This window comes from Nilaparvata lugens, unplaced genomic scaffold (genome assembly GCF_014356525.2).
Source record: "Nilaparvata lugens isolate BPH unplaced genomic scaffold, ASM1435652v1 scaffold4697, whole genome shotgun sequence".
NCBI classification, from domain to species: Eukaryota; Metazoa; Arthropoda; class Insecta; order Hemiptera; family Delphacidae; genus Nilaparvata; species Nilaparvata lugens.
In genome coordinates, this window is record NW_024090763.1 from 1 (window position 1) to 19,384 (window position 19,384).

The following is a 19,384-nucleotide window of genomic DNA, read 5'->3' on the forward strand; positions in this document are numbered from 1 at the left end:
ACCTTTGTATATAAAAAATGTTATGTTTTCTCAATAATTGAGAGTTTGTACTGTAATTATTACAAATGACTACGGTACGGTGCAGGTATTCTCAAAACGAATTATTATTTTCAAATTGAATTGATACCTTTTCAAATATGCAACTGGAGAAGGTGTAGATACCCTTCTTTTTGTAAAGGCTTTCTCTGATTGGTTGCATTGCATTTAATCATGATTATAATTTTACAGGCTTCTGTGAAACCGAGCATTAAAGCTGACAATAAAAAATAATGTACGGTACGGTATGGTATTCATACACCTTTGTATAAAAAATAATGTGGTGCTGGTGATAGTAAACCTAGTGGTAAACTTTAAGGTGAATTTGACTATTACTACTAACTAACCACCCCCTAAATATATGTAACTAATTGACATTGGAATTAGAATAAACAAAAATTAATATTCAATAAATTCATACATTCTACCAAAATCATCACAATCATAATATGAGATAGAAAACGAATAAGTGTCATTCAAGACTGAGGAGTTTTAAAAATCCTTTATTTTCGCGGGCATGTAAATGTAATGTAACGCCAATCTAAACTTACTCATGCATCGTAAATGAAAGTTTTACCCTTTATAAAAGGTAATTATATGATATGATTGAAAATAATTATTTCAAAATCTTTAGAAGGAACATTTTTCAAGAAAGTTGAATAAATCTTTAGTGATAGTGGTGAGAATGAATACGCCCAACACAAATTTTATTGTTGGTACGCCTGATTTTCGGATGCAGCTGGTAATCATTGCATGTATTTTGGTTTTGGATGTTCTGCTCTGCATTTTACGATAGCTTCAGCTTGTCATGACGCTGATAAATGAGTGTTTATGTGCCAATAGTCATTATTCTAAACTTCTAACTGTGTTTTGATAGTAAATTTCAAACTTTTAACATGACTTCAAGAAGGTAAGACTGAAATAAAGATTAATTATAATGTTATACATTTTCTGAATTTTTTGAAAGGTCTATAGTATTGATACCTCCCCAACAGCTGTTTGACAGTACCTATGGCAAACCGAATAAATTTATTCAAATGGAGAAGGCTATTTAAAAAATTGTTTTTGTTGGTTACAAGTAACACATATATTTTATGTTAAGTCCTTCAAATTATTTATTCGAATAGCATTTCAGTAATATTTAAATACCATAGTAACTTGGGGCGTAAACTATACGAACTGGGGAATATAGGTTATAATTCGTTGCTCTAAATAAGTATTCTTGTTTGAACAGTATATTTTTTCTAATCTAAAATATTGTTCCTATTTCACGTCTTGAAACCTGTTATTTATCTTAGTTGTTGTTGAGATGTTTTGAGATAATGCATGAGTTAGCAAGTTTATAGCTGTTCATACCAGTTGAAACTATAATCTATTAGAACCTTCTCATAAAAATATGAAAAAAACAAAGCGTATATGAAACAAATTCTAATATAAATTGTAAATAAATTCTAAATATAGTGTTTTTAATAACAAAATAAAAGCAATTGGGTTTGTCGAAGAGTTTAAAATTTGAATTATTCAAGCCTACAGTAAAATTATATTTTAGCCTACTTGTAATTTGTTGATTTTTTCACAATGTTGAAGAAACGTAACTAGAATTGGGAAGGGCTATTGAAAAAAATCGCAATATCTATATTGTAAGTACAGTTAACTACCAATTTATTATTTAAGATTTAGAAGTACTCTAAGCTACTTGATAATTATTGGAAATATGTGTATGGGATTGTGATTGGTTAATTAATACAAATGAGTGTAAAAATAACATTACATTCATTGTTATATCTCAACATAACCTCAGCTATATTTAATCTCTTTCGAGTAAAACAAACTAAACCAGCATTATAGTAAATGATACGTTGAACAAACAAATGCAAGCTTTAGATGGATCGGAGCCCACTTAAAGCTGTAACTTATTCATTCTCATCTCATTTCTCATTATCAGTCTCATTACCCAAGCACAAGCTTAGAGCTCATGTGAGCATCATCCTCAGCATAGAGTTATACATTCAAAAATGCAAGCTCCTTTTAAAATAGGCACATTTTGGCTGAAAAAAGCTATCAGGGTTTTCCTTGAGCTTCCCCATTTCCTTGAGCGCATGTAGAAAATAAAATTGTGTGTCTGAATTCTAGGCCTATACCAGCAATAATAATTAATTAGTATTACGCGATCATTTCATTATTGAATTGTAATCATTGTAGATTGGAAAGCATATGTTACGGTACTGAAGTTTTATTTTCTTTTCACCATAAATCACATTCATTATCATGAACAAAGCACTAATTTAATAAGCAGCTCATTTCAAAGCAATACAGTTCAATGGAACGTTGAAATTTACTGCAACTTTATTTTGAGAATCTATTATTCCATGCTTATGATAAGTTAATGAACGTTTGAAAATATTCTCTTAATGTATGATGGATTTGTTTAGACTTATAGATAGGTTGCTACTTATTTGGATTATCTACTTGTAATATTTATATTTCATTTGATAACACACGCTCGGAAGATTTAAAATGAAAATCTTGTAGCTTCAGATGGTTTGCGTCACATTTTCCGGTTAGATTAGACAGTGGCTTCTCAACCACATTGTGATAATTTATCGTATCCGCCTTATTTATCCATTTTATTTTATTTTCTCTGTACTGATTTATTTTACTCGCTTTTTTAATGTCATTTATTTTCAATGAGGAACCATACCTACTCATAGACAAGAAACACAGTTTAAATGAATGAAATGAGACTTGATTAAATGTTGTAGGTGTTTGCAGATAAATGTTTGTTGACCGAGCGAAGTGAGGTCTAAGATTCAAATCGACGGTTTGGCATTTCTCTTGATGTTTAAATGTTTGAATGTTTATGTGTTGCGCATTTACGGCGAAACGCGGTAATAGATTTCCATGAATTTGACAGGTATGATCTTTTTAATTGCGCGTCGACGTATATACAAGGTTTTTGGAAATTTTGCATTTCAAGGATAATATAAAAGGAAAAAGGAGCCTCCCACATACGCCAATATAAGAGTAAAATCAGACTATAGAATTATTCATCATAAATCAGCTGAAAAGTGATTACACAGATGTGGGAGAAGCCAGTCTTGCTGTATTCCCATAAGGTCTATAGTTCCAATCAGGTACTTGAGGATTAAAATACTACTGTTCACAGAACTACTAGTTATTAGGAAGACTATGCCTGTATGTAGTCTTCGTAAACTTGTTAAATTTTTGCTTAAACATGTAATGCTACTTAATTATACTTGATTAAATCATAGAGAAAAGATAGCATTAGGAAATATCCATGGTAGCCTATAGGTCCTTTATGTTCCAAATTTCAAGCCGCCGATTTTAGTTAACTCAAGCCGATTACTGTCGACTACTGCCTATTATAACTATTTTGGACGGGTGTGAGTGTAAAGGTGCGTACAGATTTACGTGCCGCGAACATGAGCAATTCACTTTTAATCAGCCGATGCAAAGCTTTTTATATCTATATATTACCGTTTCTGTAAAAATACAGATATAGTCAGCTGATAAAGTGAATTGCTCATGTTCGCGGCGCGTATATCTGTACGCACCTTAAGAACGGCACAGTATGAGACAGTGAACTGCACACTATATCAAGCACAACTTGACTACCAGCGTCATTTAGCTTCAGGAAAGAGAAGCATTAGGACTATCTAATAGAATAATTGGAACATAAACGCCCTATATCATGGAATATCTTCTTATACTGTCTTTTCCCTATAGTATCACCATAAAGTGATACAGTATCAACAAAATATGATACAGTATCATCTCAACTTGATACACAACACCATGGAATATCTTCTTTTCCCTATAGTATCAACTTAAAGAGTGATACAGTATCACCATACATGATACAGTATCAACAAAATATGATACAGTATCATCTCAACTTGATACACAACACCATGGGATATCTTCTTAGGCCCGCCGCAAAGTAAACCCATGCTAATCCACGCCACTCCAACCTACGCCGTGGGATGTTTTGTTAACCATTATAGAATTATTCATAATCAATTAGCTGAAAAGTGGATTATTCATTGCATGCAATCCTCAGATGTCTGGAGAAGCTTAGCAATGGTTTACAAAACATCCCACGGCGTGGGTTGCTTTTCGTGGATTAGCGTGGGTCTACTTTGCGGCGGGCCTTATACTGTCTTTTCCCTATAGTATCACCATAAAGTGATACAGTTTCACCACACATGATACAGTATCAACAAAATATTGATACAGTATCATCTCAACTTGATACACAACACCATGGGATATCTTCTTATGATTATTTGTTGTTTCTTATGATTATGAGATATTAAGGTGAAATGAAAAGATGTTGTCAATTCCATATAATTTATTTGAGTCCAAACTAGTTTCAATGCATCATCATCAGTGGTAGATACTGTGCATCGACAACATGGTGTTGTGTATCAAGTTGAGATGATACTGTATCATATTTTGTTGATACTGTATCATGTGTGGTGATACTGTATCACTACATGGTGATACTATAGGGAAAAGACAGTTTAAGAAGATATCCCATGTGTTGTGTATCAAGTTGAGATGATACTGTATCATATTTTGTTGATAATGTATCATGTGTGGTGATACTGTATCACTTTGTGGTGACAACATCTTTTCATTTCACCTTAACATGGAGAAATTCCACTGTATCTCTGTGCAAAGTGTTAATATTATGGGATATTTTCTGTATGATAAATGTTGTGTTTGGTTGCAGATGGTTCCATCCAAACGTTACGGGCGTGGAGGCCGAAGTGCTTCTCATGGAACGGGGCTTCGACGGCTCGTTTCTGGCCCGGCCGAGTCGAAGCAATCCTGGCGACTTCACTTTGACTGTCAGGTGAGGTGCATTATGCCCAAAGACTTGTGCGTGAGTATGGGAGAATAATAATGGAATAGATTGATGAAATTGCCAATTTATTACATTATATACAGAGTGTATCAGCCGAAGATCATAGATTCTACATGAAATGTGCAAGAAAAATGTCTTGTAGAATCTGTTTATATCGACCTTTGTTATCGAGATGTATCGATTTTTCGATGAAAGTTGTAACAGCCGAAGATCATAGATTCCTCATGAAATTTGCAAGAAAAATGTCTTGTAGAATCTGTTTATATCGATCTTTGTTCTCGAGATGAATCAATTTTTCGATGAAAGTTGTAACAGCCGAAGATCATAGATTCCTCATGAAAATTGCAACGAGAAATGTCTTGTAGAATCTGTTTATATCGACCTTTGTTCTCGAGATGAATCGATTTTTCGATGAAAGTTGTAACAGCCGAAGATCATAGATTCCTCATGAAATTTGCAAGAAAAATGTCTTGTAGAATCTGTTTATATCGACCTTTGTTCTTGAGATGTATCGATTTCTCGATATTTTCGAAATAGGCCTATTTACCGTGATTAAAACTTAAATAACTAGAAAACTATCAGTCAAAATCTAATTCGAAGGATATGGTTGGAAAGAGAAAGAGATTTCTGATAAGATTCCTTATTCCTTTATATGACGCTTTTGAACTTTTTTATGGGCTCTGACAGTTGAAAAAAGTACATTCGTCGAATTCACAGCCAAATTTCAAACAGTTCTTCTTCCAGTTTTGAGCGCTCTTAAAAATTATTATTATTAATCTAAAATCCAAATTAAATGCTGTAATTCACCCCGAAGACTTCTGCTACTGCAAATATTGACAACAGGGTAAACAGCTAGATGGAAATTCAATGAGCGCTACTATTCAAAAATTATTTGTCAGCCTGGGAATCGAACCCAGTACCTCCTAATTGCCGGTCAGGAATGCTTACCCTTACACCAAACTGACAATCTCTGGATAGCAGCGCTCATTTTATACGAAGTCATAGCGGCCAGCCAGTCTACAGATGGAAATTGCTGAGATATTATAATTATTCAAATACTAATGAATTAATTATTATTATTAAATGAAGATCCAAATTAAATGCTGTAATTCACCCCGAAGACTTCTGCTACTGCAAATATTGACAACAGGATAAACAGCTACATGGGAATTCGATGAGTGCTACTATTCAAAAATTATTTGTCAGCCAGGGAATCGAACCCAGTACCTCCTAATTTCAAATTTCAATTCAAATTTTATTCAAGTAAGTTACAATACATTCTGGTTTATACACGAATCTACAATAAATTACAGTACAACAGCTAATTATGCAACAAATTCACATATTAAAAACTTATTAATTACAATGAAGATTGAATGCAACATTAGAATATTGATAATAATTGCCGGTCAGGAATGTTTACCCTTACACCAAACTGACAATCTCTGGATAGCAGCGCTCATTTTATATGAAGACATAGCGGCCAGCAAGTCTACAGAATGAAATTACTAAGATATTGCAATTATTCAAATGCTAATGATTATTTTATTAAACTAAAATCCAAATTAAATGCTGTAATTCACCCCGAAGACTTCTGCTACTGCAAATATTGACAACAGGATAAACAGCTAGATGGAAATTCGATCAGCGCTACTGTTCAAAAATTATTTGTCAGCCCGGGAATCGAACCCAGTTCCTCCTAATTGCCGGTCAGGAATGTTTACCCTTACACTAAACTGACAATCTCTGGATAGCAGCGCTCATTTTATACGAAGCCATAGCGGCCAGCCAGTCTACAGATGGAAATTACTGAGATAGGCCTATTACAATTATTCAAATGCTAATGAATTAATTATTATTATTACTAAACGAAAATCCAAATTAAATGCAATTAAATTCACTCCGAAGACTTCTGCTACTGCAAATATTGACAACAGGATAAACAGCTAGATGGAAATTCGATCAGTGCTACTGTTCAAAAATTATTTGTCAGCCCGGGAATCGAACCCAATATACCTCCTAATTGCCGGTCAGGAATGCTTACCCTTACACCAATCTGATAATCTCTGGATAGCAGCGCTCATTTTATACGAAGTCATAGCGGCCAGCCAGTCTACAGAAGGAAATTACTGAGATATCGCAATTATTCAAATGCTAATGAATTAATTATTAGCCTATTATTAAACGAAAATCCAAATTAAATGCTATCCAGAGATTACGGCAAGGAAAGTTGTGAGAGGGCGCCACACCAGATTTTCATTTTTATTGTGTTCAACGATTCTGAATTTCTATTCGCTTGCCAAAGTTTGGCTGGCTTCTTCTCCAAGCTTGAGTTTGCTCTTATGGGGGAGTAGCTCCTAATGTTTTATTTTGTGTAATAATTTCACTATTGCAGTGTATATTGTATAGCTTATTGATATTTTGTAGCCTACTTTAAGAGGAGTAGATTAAGTCAAAATCGGAGACAGTTTTGGGCTATACCTGTTATCCACTCCTAAACATATTATTTATATTATGATTTGTGATTGTCAATAAATTTAATAAATAAATAATTGACTTTGACCGTTTTGTCATAAATTAAATAAATAATTGCCTTGACCGTTTGTCAATAAATTAAATAAATAAATAGTTGACTCCTACCGTATGTCGCTGGTGCAATCTAATCATTAGGGTGTGATCACACTAGATGCGTATATCTGCAAGTGCACTCTTGGTCATGCATGACCAAGCGCGCATATGAGAAACAAAATCCGGGAAGAGCAATAGGAACATTCACATTGTACGCGTGCACTTGCTGGTTGCGTCAAGTGTGAACAGCTACAGAAAAGCTGCAACGTATTCCAATGGCTCTTTTCAGATTTTGTTTCTCTGTTCATGCACGTCAGGCTCTTGGACAATGTGATCATATCCTTAACCCGCTCATCACCAAAAGTTTTTTGACCAGGTCACTCCCGTCTTATTAGATGGACACGTTGAATTGACGGTCATGGCTGAATTATGACAGTTGTAAAGTCTCGAATGATATATTCCGGCCGATATAGTCACGTGCCCATCCGATAACACGGGAGTGACCTTGCTAAAAACTTGTTATTATCTGGGTTTGAACCCGGGACCTCTAGGCTGCTACGGGAGCACTATATCCACTAGACTATAAAGGGTGTCTACAGACTCCCTACCAATACTCTAGGGCATTGTTCCTGGGTAAAAAACATATCTGAATATCATATTTAAATTGTCCGGAAGTCTTCAGTTACTCACACAACGGCCATTTTGCTTTTTTCACTTAGGTACTTTTTTCAAATAATGGTTAAACATTCAAAATTGAAATTTTTCACAATCATTTATAACAACTAGACAAAGGTACAAAAAAATTATGATAATTTTTCAAATTTATATAACAAAATGGTGGCCATTTAAATTGTTGATTCTTAAATAACTCAGATGGTTTTACAAAAACTTTACAAGAATATTTATTTTTAGTAAATTTAACTGCCTATCGATTGGTACCAGATTTGTTAAGATTGGACCAATATTAACTGAGATATGGCAGCCTTAGTGATAGGTGACCACAAAAGTTTGTTGCAGTGCAAACCAAGGCATGCTAATAGAGTCGCCTTAATGATGCAACAATGTCTATTCGCATTGAATGTTAATAGTAAGCGATTTTGGGTCATTTGAAACAATAAAATAACGTTACTTACTCACTTACTCCTCAGCTCTACAGGTCTTTACAACCCTTGGCCTCCCTCACATAGCCTCTCCATCTGTTTCAATCTTCGGCCGGCCTCCACCAGTTACGAACTCCAAGCGTCCTTAGATCGCGCTTCACATCATCCGTCCACCTATATCTTGGTCGACCTTTTCTTCTTAAAAAATAACGTTACATAACCATCTAAAGGTGGGTCACAAACCACTAAAGCTGCCAAATCTCAGTTAATATTGGTCCAATCTTAGAAAATCTGGTATCAATCGATAGGCAATTGAATTTGCTTAAAAAAGTTATTCTTGTAAAGTTTTTATAAAACCATCGGTTTCTGAGTTATTTAAGAATCAAAATTTTGAATGGCCGCCATTTTGTTTTGTGAATTTGAAAAATTATCATAATTTTTTTGTAGCTTTGTCTAGTTGTTATAAATGATTGTGCAAAGTTTCAATTTCGTATGTTTAACCATTATTTGAAATAAAATAATAAGTGAAAAAAGCAAAATGGCCGCTGTGTGACTGCAGGCGCGCCATTTAGGTGATCCCCAAGGACCAGATAAATAATGAAAATGTGTGCCTATCTACACGAATCCTTAGCATCTCATACTGATTTAATACTTTTTTAAACAGCAGTAGTATAATTCCTTCTACATTATCAACAACGTAGCAAAATTGCCTTGAAAGTATGGCTAAAGGTACGGAGTAATAAAGAATATATTTTTCTCTGTGGTATAGTTGAAGCTTAAATATAGAATGGGTACAATTATTGATGAGGGCACAATAAGTGAGTTAATGCATAAATTTCAACGTGAGAATTAACAAGTTGCAAGATGTCACAGTTGAAGCAAAAGAAAGGGCACAATCAGACAATCAATAATGTATGTACAGAGTTGGGTAAGAATTATAAACAGCTTAATGTTTCTTTAGATTTCTATCTGAAAGTTATTTTCCAATTAGTATATGATCCCAATGAAATTGTTGAAATTGTCATGATAAAAGAAACATTTATCTGTTTCCATGATTTTTAAGAAATCTGTTTCAGTGTTTTCCTACTTTAGGGCCTCTCTGTAGGCCTATATTTCTAATAAATATTTCATGATTTAATATAACTAATCTAGCCTATATATAAAAGCGAAATGGCACTCACTCACTGACTGACTGACTCATTCACTCACTCACTCGCAGAACTAAAAATCTACCGGACCAAAAACGTTCAAATTTGGTAGGTATGCTCAGTTGGCCCTTTAGAGGCGCACTAAGAACGGATTTGGAAAAATTTCCAAAGATACGCACAAAATCTGCGTTTTTCTAGAGTTTTTTTTGCTTTTTCTCAGATTTATCGAGAACAAATGAACAGAAATTGTTAAAATTTAGTACAGAAGCTCATCTAGGGTGTAATAATGTTGTGTTAGAAGGAATTTGAAATAACGCCAAAATCTGCGTTTTCCAGCGTTTTTTGCGCTTTCTCAGCTTTATCGAGAACAAATGAACAGAAAATGTTCAAATTCACTACAGAAGCTCAGGTGGGGTGTAATAATGTTGTGTCAGAAGGAATTTGAAATAAACGCCAAAGATACGCCCAAAATTAGCGTTTTCTCAGTTCTTTTATCAAGTAATAGACAGATGTTAAAATTTGGTACATAGGTTTAGCTAGGGTCTACAAATTTTGTGATGAGGTGACTTTAATATTTCATCAAAGATACGACCAAAATCAGCGTTTTTCCAACGTTTTTCTCAGCTTTTCTGCGTTTCTCAATACTTTGACTTTCTGTTGGAATGAAGCATGCCCAAATGAAAAATGCAGGCGAGCGAAGCGAGCCCGTTGATCTCATTTTTGGACGATCCAGTCGGGGGTCCAGGGGGGAAGCCCCCTGGCTAGACGGATATGGCGAGCAAAGCGAGCCTGACGGCTAGTAATGTATATGTTTCTATTGATACTTCAACTACATTTCTATGAAACTGGAAAAAATGAAGCATATAATAACATCTTCGAATGTAACATTTATGGAGAAAAACCCAGGATCCTCCATCCTTTGGGAGTACTCTCCCCCCCCCTCATACCTTGGGTTTTTGCCCCCCCCCCCCCTAGCAGTTTGGTGAAATGCGCCACTGTGTGTGAGTAACTGAAGACTTCCGGACAATTTAAATATGATATTTAGATATGTTTGTTACCCAGGAACAATGCCCTAGCGCAATGGTCGCCAAACTGATGAGCCTGTGAGCTAGAATAGCATTTATAAACCTTCTAGTGAGCTACCAAAAAATATTAGACTGTAGAAATTACAGTCCGCAAAATGAAATGTTTCACACTTTTATTGTATAGAGATACATTTCTAGTATTGAAATCTACTTAGTTCATAGCAAAAAATATAACAAAAGTTGAAATGTACATTTCAATGAGAGCAGTGGAACTCTTTTTGGTCATCCAGTATTTTTTTGATGTTTGGAGTGTATGTTGTAGCCTCCATTCTGATGCAGTTGTCCAAATGTTCATCAGTAAGTCTGTTCCTATATCGATTTTTTATGAACTTCATACTTGAAAAAGATGCTTCACACACGTAGGTAGAGCTAAACATAGCTTTCAACCTCAATGCAACTTGAATAATATTTGAATATTTCTCTTTGGGGACTTGAGGCCAAAAAATATTGATTATGCCAACCAAAGCATTTCTGTGAGCTACCAAAAACTACCCCACGAGCTACCGGTAGCTCGCGATCGACTGTTTGGCGACCACCACCCTAGCGTAATGGTAGGGAGTTCTTAAACATTCTGTATATCTGAATCGGTGTTTGGTTGAATTCATTCACATGCAAGCTGACTTTAGTATTGGTGTGCGTTTGTTGCAGGCGCAACGGTTCGGTGACGCATATCAAGATCCAGAGCACCGGAGACCTGTACGACCTGTATGGCGGCGAGAAGTTCGCCACTCTGTCAGAGCTGGTGCAGTACTACATGGAGAACCAGGGACAGCTGCGCGAGAAGAACGGCGAAGTTATCGAGCTCAAGTTCCCGCTCAACTCGGCCGACACCACTACTGACAGGTAAATACAATCAATCTGTTTAAAAAATACGAGGGTCATTTTTTCCAACGTTAGTAGACAGAAGGTTGATCACTCACAGGTGTAAGATTCAAAGTGGTGGGGGGAACGCCAGCGTGACTTCACGTGTAGTAAAAAAGTGATAGAGTTACCACACTGAGCATACAGTTTATTCACTGTAGCTTCAAATACATCGTCGTTTAATCCCTCAAGATTGACCTAGAACTTTAAAATTCTCCGTACTTATAGCGAATGAATAATCGATTCTAATGATGTTGTTAAATATTTTAAGTTCATTCAAATTGTATGAATAAAATAAAGTCGAACAATTTCAAGTATCTAAATACGTGACTTGAAAAAGTTGATACGCTGGAAAAGCGTTAGTAGACAACGTTATTAACCGAGCGAAGTGAGGTCTAAGATTCAAGTCGACGGTTTGGCATTTCTCTTAATGTTTAAATGTTTATATGATTGGGAATTTACGGCGAAACGCGGTAATAGATTTTCATGAAATTTGACAGGTATGTTCCTTTTTAAATTGCGCGTCGACGTATACACAAGGTTTTTTTGGAAATTTTGCATCTCAAGGATAATATGAAAGGAAAAAGGAGCCTCCTTCATACGCCAATATTGGAGTAAAAATCAGATAATTATAGATTTATTCATCATAAATCAGCTGTCAAGTGATTACACAGATGTGTGGAGAAGCCAGTCTATTATTACTGTATCTGTATATAAGGTCTATAGTTTCAATCAGGTACTTGTGGATGAAAATACTTCGTGAGGTCTACTGTTCACAGAACTACTAGTACTATTATAATTTTCAGATTAACCCATAAAACAATCTTGATTAACCAATGCATTGCAATAAACCGATAAACCGATCCCGATAAATCCGATACATTGCATTTATATAAATGCACTGAACACATGCTGGGATCGAGCACATGTTCTACGAGAATCAAAATATCTTATCCCTGAAATTCACAAGCCGATGTATAGCCAAACTTCAAAATATAAACACGACCAAGAAGATGAAGAAATCTTGAGGGTTTGAAAGGGTAGGTTAGGAGGTGGGGTTTTTGCTTTTAAATGGCAAAATTCTTGAAGTATTTGAATGTTTTGATAATTATTGTAAAGCATAAACAGAAAGCTTGCATGTCAAAACATGTTTGTGTTGTATAATTTGACTATACGTCACCGTATGATTTTCAAGAATGCGATATTCTGCCTACTTTGTACTACAGCCTACGTTCTGTCTACTAATTTTGATTTTTTCAACCTCCGATAACAGTCAAAGGCAAGCAGTAGAGGGATGATTTTCATAGACCTGAAAAAGGTTGTCATCCCCACCAAACGCTCTGTAATCGGGGCTGTCAGATAGGCAACTATTTTCGAGTTATAGATCCACAAATATGGCCGCCTCACTCCAAGTACTATAGTGAGGTCCATGTTATAATGGCAGTGCCATCTGCAATTCACAATCATTGATATATTATCAAGCATTTCTTGCTTGATAGACTATAATTGATTGTTACTATCCTATTTTATATAAGATAGTTGTCACTATCTTATTTTATATAAGATAGTAAAGTGAAAAAACACATTCTTTGGTGTGGAGACGACCGTTTCCTGCTGGTGTTGCACATTCTCAAGCCAAACAGAAACTGAAGTATTTAAATATAATTATTATTTAACGAAAATCCTAAATAAATGCTGTAAATCACCCCGAAGACCTCTGCCTGCTACTGCAGACATTGACAACAGAGTTAACAGCTAGATGGAAATCGAAGAGAACTACTATCCAAAAATTAGTTCTCTTCAAATTTCCATCTAGCTGTTAACCCTGTTGTCAATGTCTGCAGTAGCAGAGGTCTTCGGGGTGATTTACAGCATTTATTTAGGATTTTCGTTGAATAATAATTATATATTAATTAGCATTAAAATTTTGAATAATTGCATTCTCTATTTAGTTCCATCTGAAGTGTTTAAGGTTATGAGGGTGAGATTTGGTCAGAGTGGGGGTGGAGGGGAGTTTTGGCGGTTAATGGAGGAGGATTTAAATGAGTTTGTCAAACAGGGTGTGGGAGGAAAAGTTGATTTGATCATTTAGAATATTGTTTGGCTGTTGTTTGGTGTACTTTTATATTTCGAACTGTTCCAGTACATCTAATTTTCTGTTTTTGTGGGAATAGTGGAGTACTTCAGGGTTGTTGTTTATGTCAGGGTGTGTGTGGTCAGTGGAGATAATGTGTTCTGCAAAGGTGGAATGGGAGGAAGGGTGGATAGGCTAATGGCTCTTGGTTGGGTGAAAAGTCCGAGAACGGCTGAATATCTCATACACAAGATAATTTAACGGTGGGTGTGATTGGGGATCCTACTTAAATTGAAAAAACTACTTTACAATGACTTTACAAATCTGGTCCGCCATATTGAATGCAACTTCATTTTTTTAAATAGGAAGATGGTCATGCAATACATGATTTCGATAGGGAATTTCAAGAAAAAATGAATGGCGGAAACCGCATATCGATATCTCAAACCGTTTCGAAGATATTCACATTATTAATCAATACTATTCAAAGTAGTGATAAGAGAAAAAAGTCTGAGAACGGCTTGGTATCTCATAAAAAGGAATGATTACAAGGTGGGTGTGATTGGGAATGTTACTCGAATTGAAAATACTACTTTACTATGACTTTAAAAATCTGGTCCGCCATCTTGGATCCGCCATTTTGAATGCAACTCTATTATTTTAAATAGGGAGGTGGTCATGCGATCATGATTTCGATATGGGATTTTAAGAAAAAATGAATGGCGAAAACCGCACATCGATATCTCAAACCGTTTAGAAGATATTCACATTATTAATCAATACCACTCATGTATATCATTTCTGATTTGCATGGTACTGATTGATAATGTGAATATCTTATGAACGGTTTGAGATATCGATGTGCGGTTTTCGCCATTCATTATTTCTTAAAATCATGTATCGCATGACATCCTTCCTATTTAAAGAAATAAAGTTGCATTCCAAATGGCGGACCACATTTTTAAAGTCATAGTAAAGTAGTATTTTCAATTCGAGTAACATCCCCAATCACACCCATCTTGGAATCAATTCTTTTCATGAAATACTAAACCCATCTCTGGTCTCTTGGGTTTTTCTTTTTGCCCCTCCAAAACTGTGGGTTTGAAGGCAAGGCAACTTCTGGAGTTGCCTTGGGGTCCCTTTAAGTCGCCTCCTACGACAAGCATGGATACTGTGGGTGAATTCTGGTTTTCAACACATTCTTGAGTACGATGTTCGACTCAAAGCTCCCCCAACCCACAGGGGGCGTAGGATTAGTTAGTCGTGACGTGGACTTGTCAATTGCGATGTGAGGTAAGACATAGTTGTTGAGGTTAGAGTTCTAATTTAGGTCAGTTCTTATTTGAGGTTGTGATAAAGTGGCAAAACGTGAGTGATGGATGGCCCAGATAAAAAAATGTTTTTTTGGCAGTTGTGGATGAAGCAGAGAAAGAGGAGAGGAAAAAGGAGAACATGTGGCTACATCCCATTTACTTAGCGTAATCATACGTAATTGATTAGAATGAGAACTGGAAGACGACAGATAAGCAGGCTGTTTACTGAAGTAGAGCTCGGAAACAGCCGAGCCCTCACGAAGTTACCCGAGCGAAAAATTCAACCTTCCCTCCGTGCACTAGGTCGGTAGAGCGGCGCGGTTCCCACCCCAAAAAGTTCAGAGACTTCGAGATCCGCGCCGCGCCGCGCTCCCGACCTAATGTACAGAGTTACACTTGATCACATGTATTTAATTCGAGGTCGAAAATTTACCGCGCCGCGCCGCTCCACCGACCTAGTGCACGCTCTACTTTAGATCCTCGTCACCACGCGAAGTCATTTGATCGATGTAATATGTAATTTGGAAATGCATAGTCCTTTCAAACTAATCATAAATCTCATTATCATCTTCCACACAGCTTGTTGACCGAGCGAAGTGAGGTCTATGATTCAAGTCGACGGTTTGGCATTTCTTAATGTTTATATGTTGCGCATTTACGGCGAAACGCGGTAATAGATTTCATGAAATTTGGCAGGTATGTTCCTTTTTTAATTGCGCGTCGACGTATATACAGGTTTTTCGAAATTTTGCATTTCAAGGATAATATAAAAAGAAAAAGGAGCCTCCTTCTACGACAATATTAGAGCAGAAATCAGACTATAGAATTATTCATTATAAATCAGCTGACAAGTGGTAACACAGATGTGTGGAGAAGCAAGTATATTGCTGTATTTCCATAAGGTCTACAGTTGCAATCAGGTACTTTTGGATGAGAATACTGCGTGAGGTCTACTGTTCACAGAACTACTAGTAGTCAATTCAACAGAAAGGAAAGGCTTGAAGATAACTAACCCTTGAAAACAAAATTTGGGAACAGGATAGTTTTGGGCTATGTCTTTTGTTCTATCCCGATCATATTCATATGATTTGTAATTAAATAAATAAATAAATAACAATGGCTCTCACTAACTATAAATATATACATGGATATACATTATGTCTTCACGTAGAAATCTTACATGAATTTCCATTAAGTAAATTCGTAGGCTGTCAGGATTTGTGAGAATTATTATTATTCTATTTATTTATTATTCTGATTTTTTATATTCCAACTGAACTTGTTCTAAATAACTTTTTTTGTAAATTTCACTTCAATCCAGTCCGATACTGTAGATGGATATTGCATGGTCAAAACTCTTTTTCAGTGCATCTTTTCATTTCTGGATCCTCTCAATGGAGAGCTATTTGGTAGGTCCAGTTGGAATGCGTATTGCCACTTTTAGAAAATCTTCCTCAAATCAAATGCCACTTTTAATAAGAAAACACATCATTCGAGTATCTGGGGTTTCTCTTTCTTATTCCATTAGTGATATTGGAAAACAGTTATCACTACAGTAGATACTTATTTTGGGTAGTCTTGCTATTGTATTATTTCATAAATTGTGTGTTGTAATGGGTGTATTTCGATTACCCCTGGTCGGACTTTCCCGATTAGACCAGGACCTGGTATAATCGAACTACTGGGTTAATCGAAGCATTATGTCTCGATTAACCCAGTAGTTCGATTCACGGTATATAGAAGAAGACGGTAGGTGTCACGCGCTTGTTTGTGCTGAATTTCCGGTGTAGCTGACGTCATTTTAGATCCAGTCATCTGTTTTCAGCAAATAAGTTTCTAAAATTATTGACAATAGGTGTTGAAAACCTCGGTTGGTGGCGATGACGCAATCTAGCTGGCTGGCCACTGCGCACACATTTCATGACCACTACCGTTTTTATCTAAATACCGTGGTTCGATTATACCAGGTCATCTAAACGATACCTGGTCTAATCGAGACACAGGACCTGGTCTAATCGAGATATGGGCATGTCTCGATTGTATAAGCCAGTACAAAGAAAACTATCCATCTTGGAGAAAAAAGTCCCAGATACAAAATTAAGATTAGATCTTTATCTACAACGTCTTCGCTCTTTAAACATACCTACCGTAATACCTGGTATAATCGAGACGTGGGCAAAACGAGACGGAATGTCTCGATTAGCCCAGTAGTTCGATTGTACCAGGCGTCATATATACTGTAATGGCAGAAGCACGAGTTGTTATATATATATATATATATATATATATAATTATAGATATATATATATATATATATATAAAGTACAGTCCGTAGCTACGCTACCATAAAAATAGAGCCCGCCCGGCTGAAGCGTATATCTTTTTTGTCAATGCCTTTTCTAAATCTGAATATTTATGAACATTTTTGAAAATTGGCCCACTTAACAAATGATATTTTGTGATTCGATCAATCCAAAAAAGCATGTATTTGGTGCTTTTATTCAGTTTTTATAAGGAACTTTATCAGACAATGCTTTAAACACATTCTGAGATGAGACACCAATACAAATCCTAATCGAGAAAGTTTTTTATCATTCCATCTCGATTAGCTCAGTAGTTTCGGAGCTTCATTGTAGAATAGGACCTGGTATAATCAAACACATGGTCTAATCGAGACACTCCCGTTGTAATGTATCTGAAAAAATAGTAACATTGACATTTCTCTGATATTGAGAGTTGTTACTTTTATGTCAACGATAGTCATCTCTCGTGGGATTCATTTTAAAAGTTGGAAAAACCGTACCTAGTTGAATTATTCTTATTTGTATTACATATTTATTGGGCATCTATGTAGCCATGTATGCAATCTATGTAGTCATCTATGCATGTAGTCTTCTATGAAGAGCTTCAGCTACCACATAACTGTCATCATATTATCAATTTAACATTCTAATTGTGGAATACAAGATCAACTTTCTTATAATATAACTTATCGTTATTTATTTATATTTATATCTGGTCATTCATGCTCAGCGGATCTCGAAAACGGCTCTAACGATTTTCACGAAATTTGGAATATAGTAGGTTTATGATATAAAAGTTCGATTGCACTAGGTCTCATCCCTGGGAAAACTCGCTGAAGGACATGAAAAGGATAATTCATCCTTGGAAAAACAGATGATGATTTCGTCGTCTGTCGATAACAGAAGATGCGTGTGCCTGTGTGGGAGATCAGCTGTGTTAATCAATTAGCTTACCGTATCCTACGAGAAATCTAGAAATTGTTATTAACTCGATCAAAATAATTTGATTTGCTGACATGAGATGGTATATCATAATATTCAAAGTTAATCATTATTCTACAGTTCTAAGTGATTAGTGAGTGTTCAATTTGGTATGTAAACAATCTGAATTAGAACCTTTATGTTTTCAAATATTTGGACTGAAAATTTGATCTGAATTCAAGTGTATGGAACATAACCTACTTTTTGGAATATTTATAGTGTATAAATCCAAATTCGGGGAAGAAACAATTTTGGGCTGTACCTATTAGTCCTTCCCCAATCATTTTAAAGAATTGTGTTCTGTTTATCAATAAATAAATAACGAGCGAAGCTTGGTGCCCCGATATTGAAATTTAATGTTGAATAAAAACAACTTCATTTATATTGCATTCAAACTTGTGAAATTCAAATAATAAATTCATTTTTTTTTCATTGCTTGTAAACTTAGCTCATAGACATTTTAGCAAAATAATAAAACCGACACGTAAATAAAGTGCATCAGCTTGTTTCACAATAGGACCAGTGTGGATGTCAGACCTTGAAACTGAAATTAATTGCCATGTGAACAGAAGAATTTCAACTACTCAAGCACTATCCATAATAATGAAGAGGAGTAGAGCAATCTCTGGCATAGCTCCAATGCTACACGTTCTCCCTTGAATTATGTGTTTGAGCTTTGATCCTCAGAAAGTTGTGTTTCTGTATTTATCTACTCAATACTGTGAGTTGAGTTTAAAAGAGGGCCGACTGCGCCCTAACTTGGGAAAAATAAAGGCAGTCAATCTATTCTATTCTAATACTCATTTTCTACATAACGCTGTCAATTAACATATTTTGATTGGTAAATTTTTCAATATCCAACTCTAAATTCGCTCGAATTCCAAGTCATTCCAATAAATTCCCAACTTTAAGAGCCGGTTTCCGAGCTCGGGATTTAGCTAAGTCCTAGACTTTAAACAGCTGGAGTCAGAAAATTGGCTTTCCAAAATGGGGCGTAGAGTCGCATTTTTATAACAGTAGTCGT

The 19,384-nt window shown here is 35.6% G+C and overlaps 1 protein-coding gene across 1 annotated transcript; it reads left to right on the top strand.

Annotated features, from left to right (window-relative positions):
* Positions 1-803: 803 nt before the first annotated feature.
* LOC111060273 (tyrosine-protein phosphatase non-receptor type 11) lies at positions 804-19,151 on the top strand. Its single transcript, XM_039444449.1, has 4 exons — positions 804-946; positions 4,793-4,915; positions 11,477-11,671; positions 18,878-19,151. The coding sequence occupies exons 1-4, from the start codon at positions 933-935 to the stop codon at positions 18,900-18,902; spliced, it is 357 nt and encodes a 118-aa protein (XP_039300383.1). The 5' UTR covers positions 804-932; the 3' UTR covers positions 18,903-19,151.
* Positions 19,152-19,384: the final 233 nt, after the last annotated feature.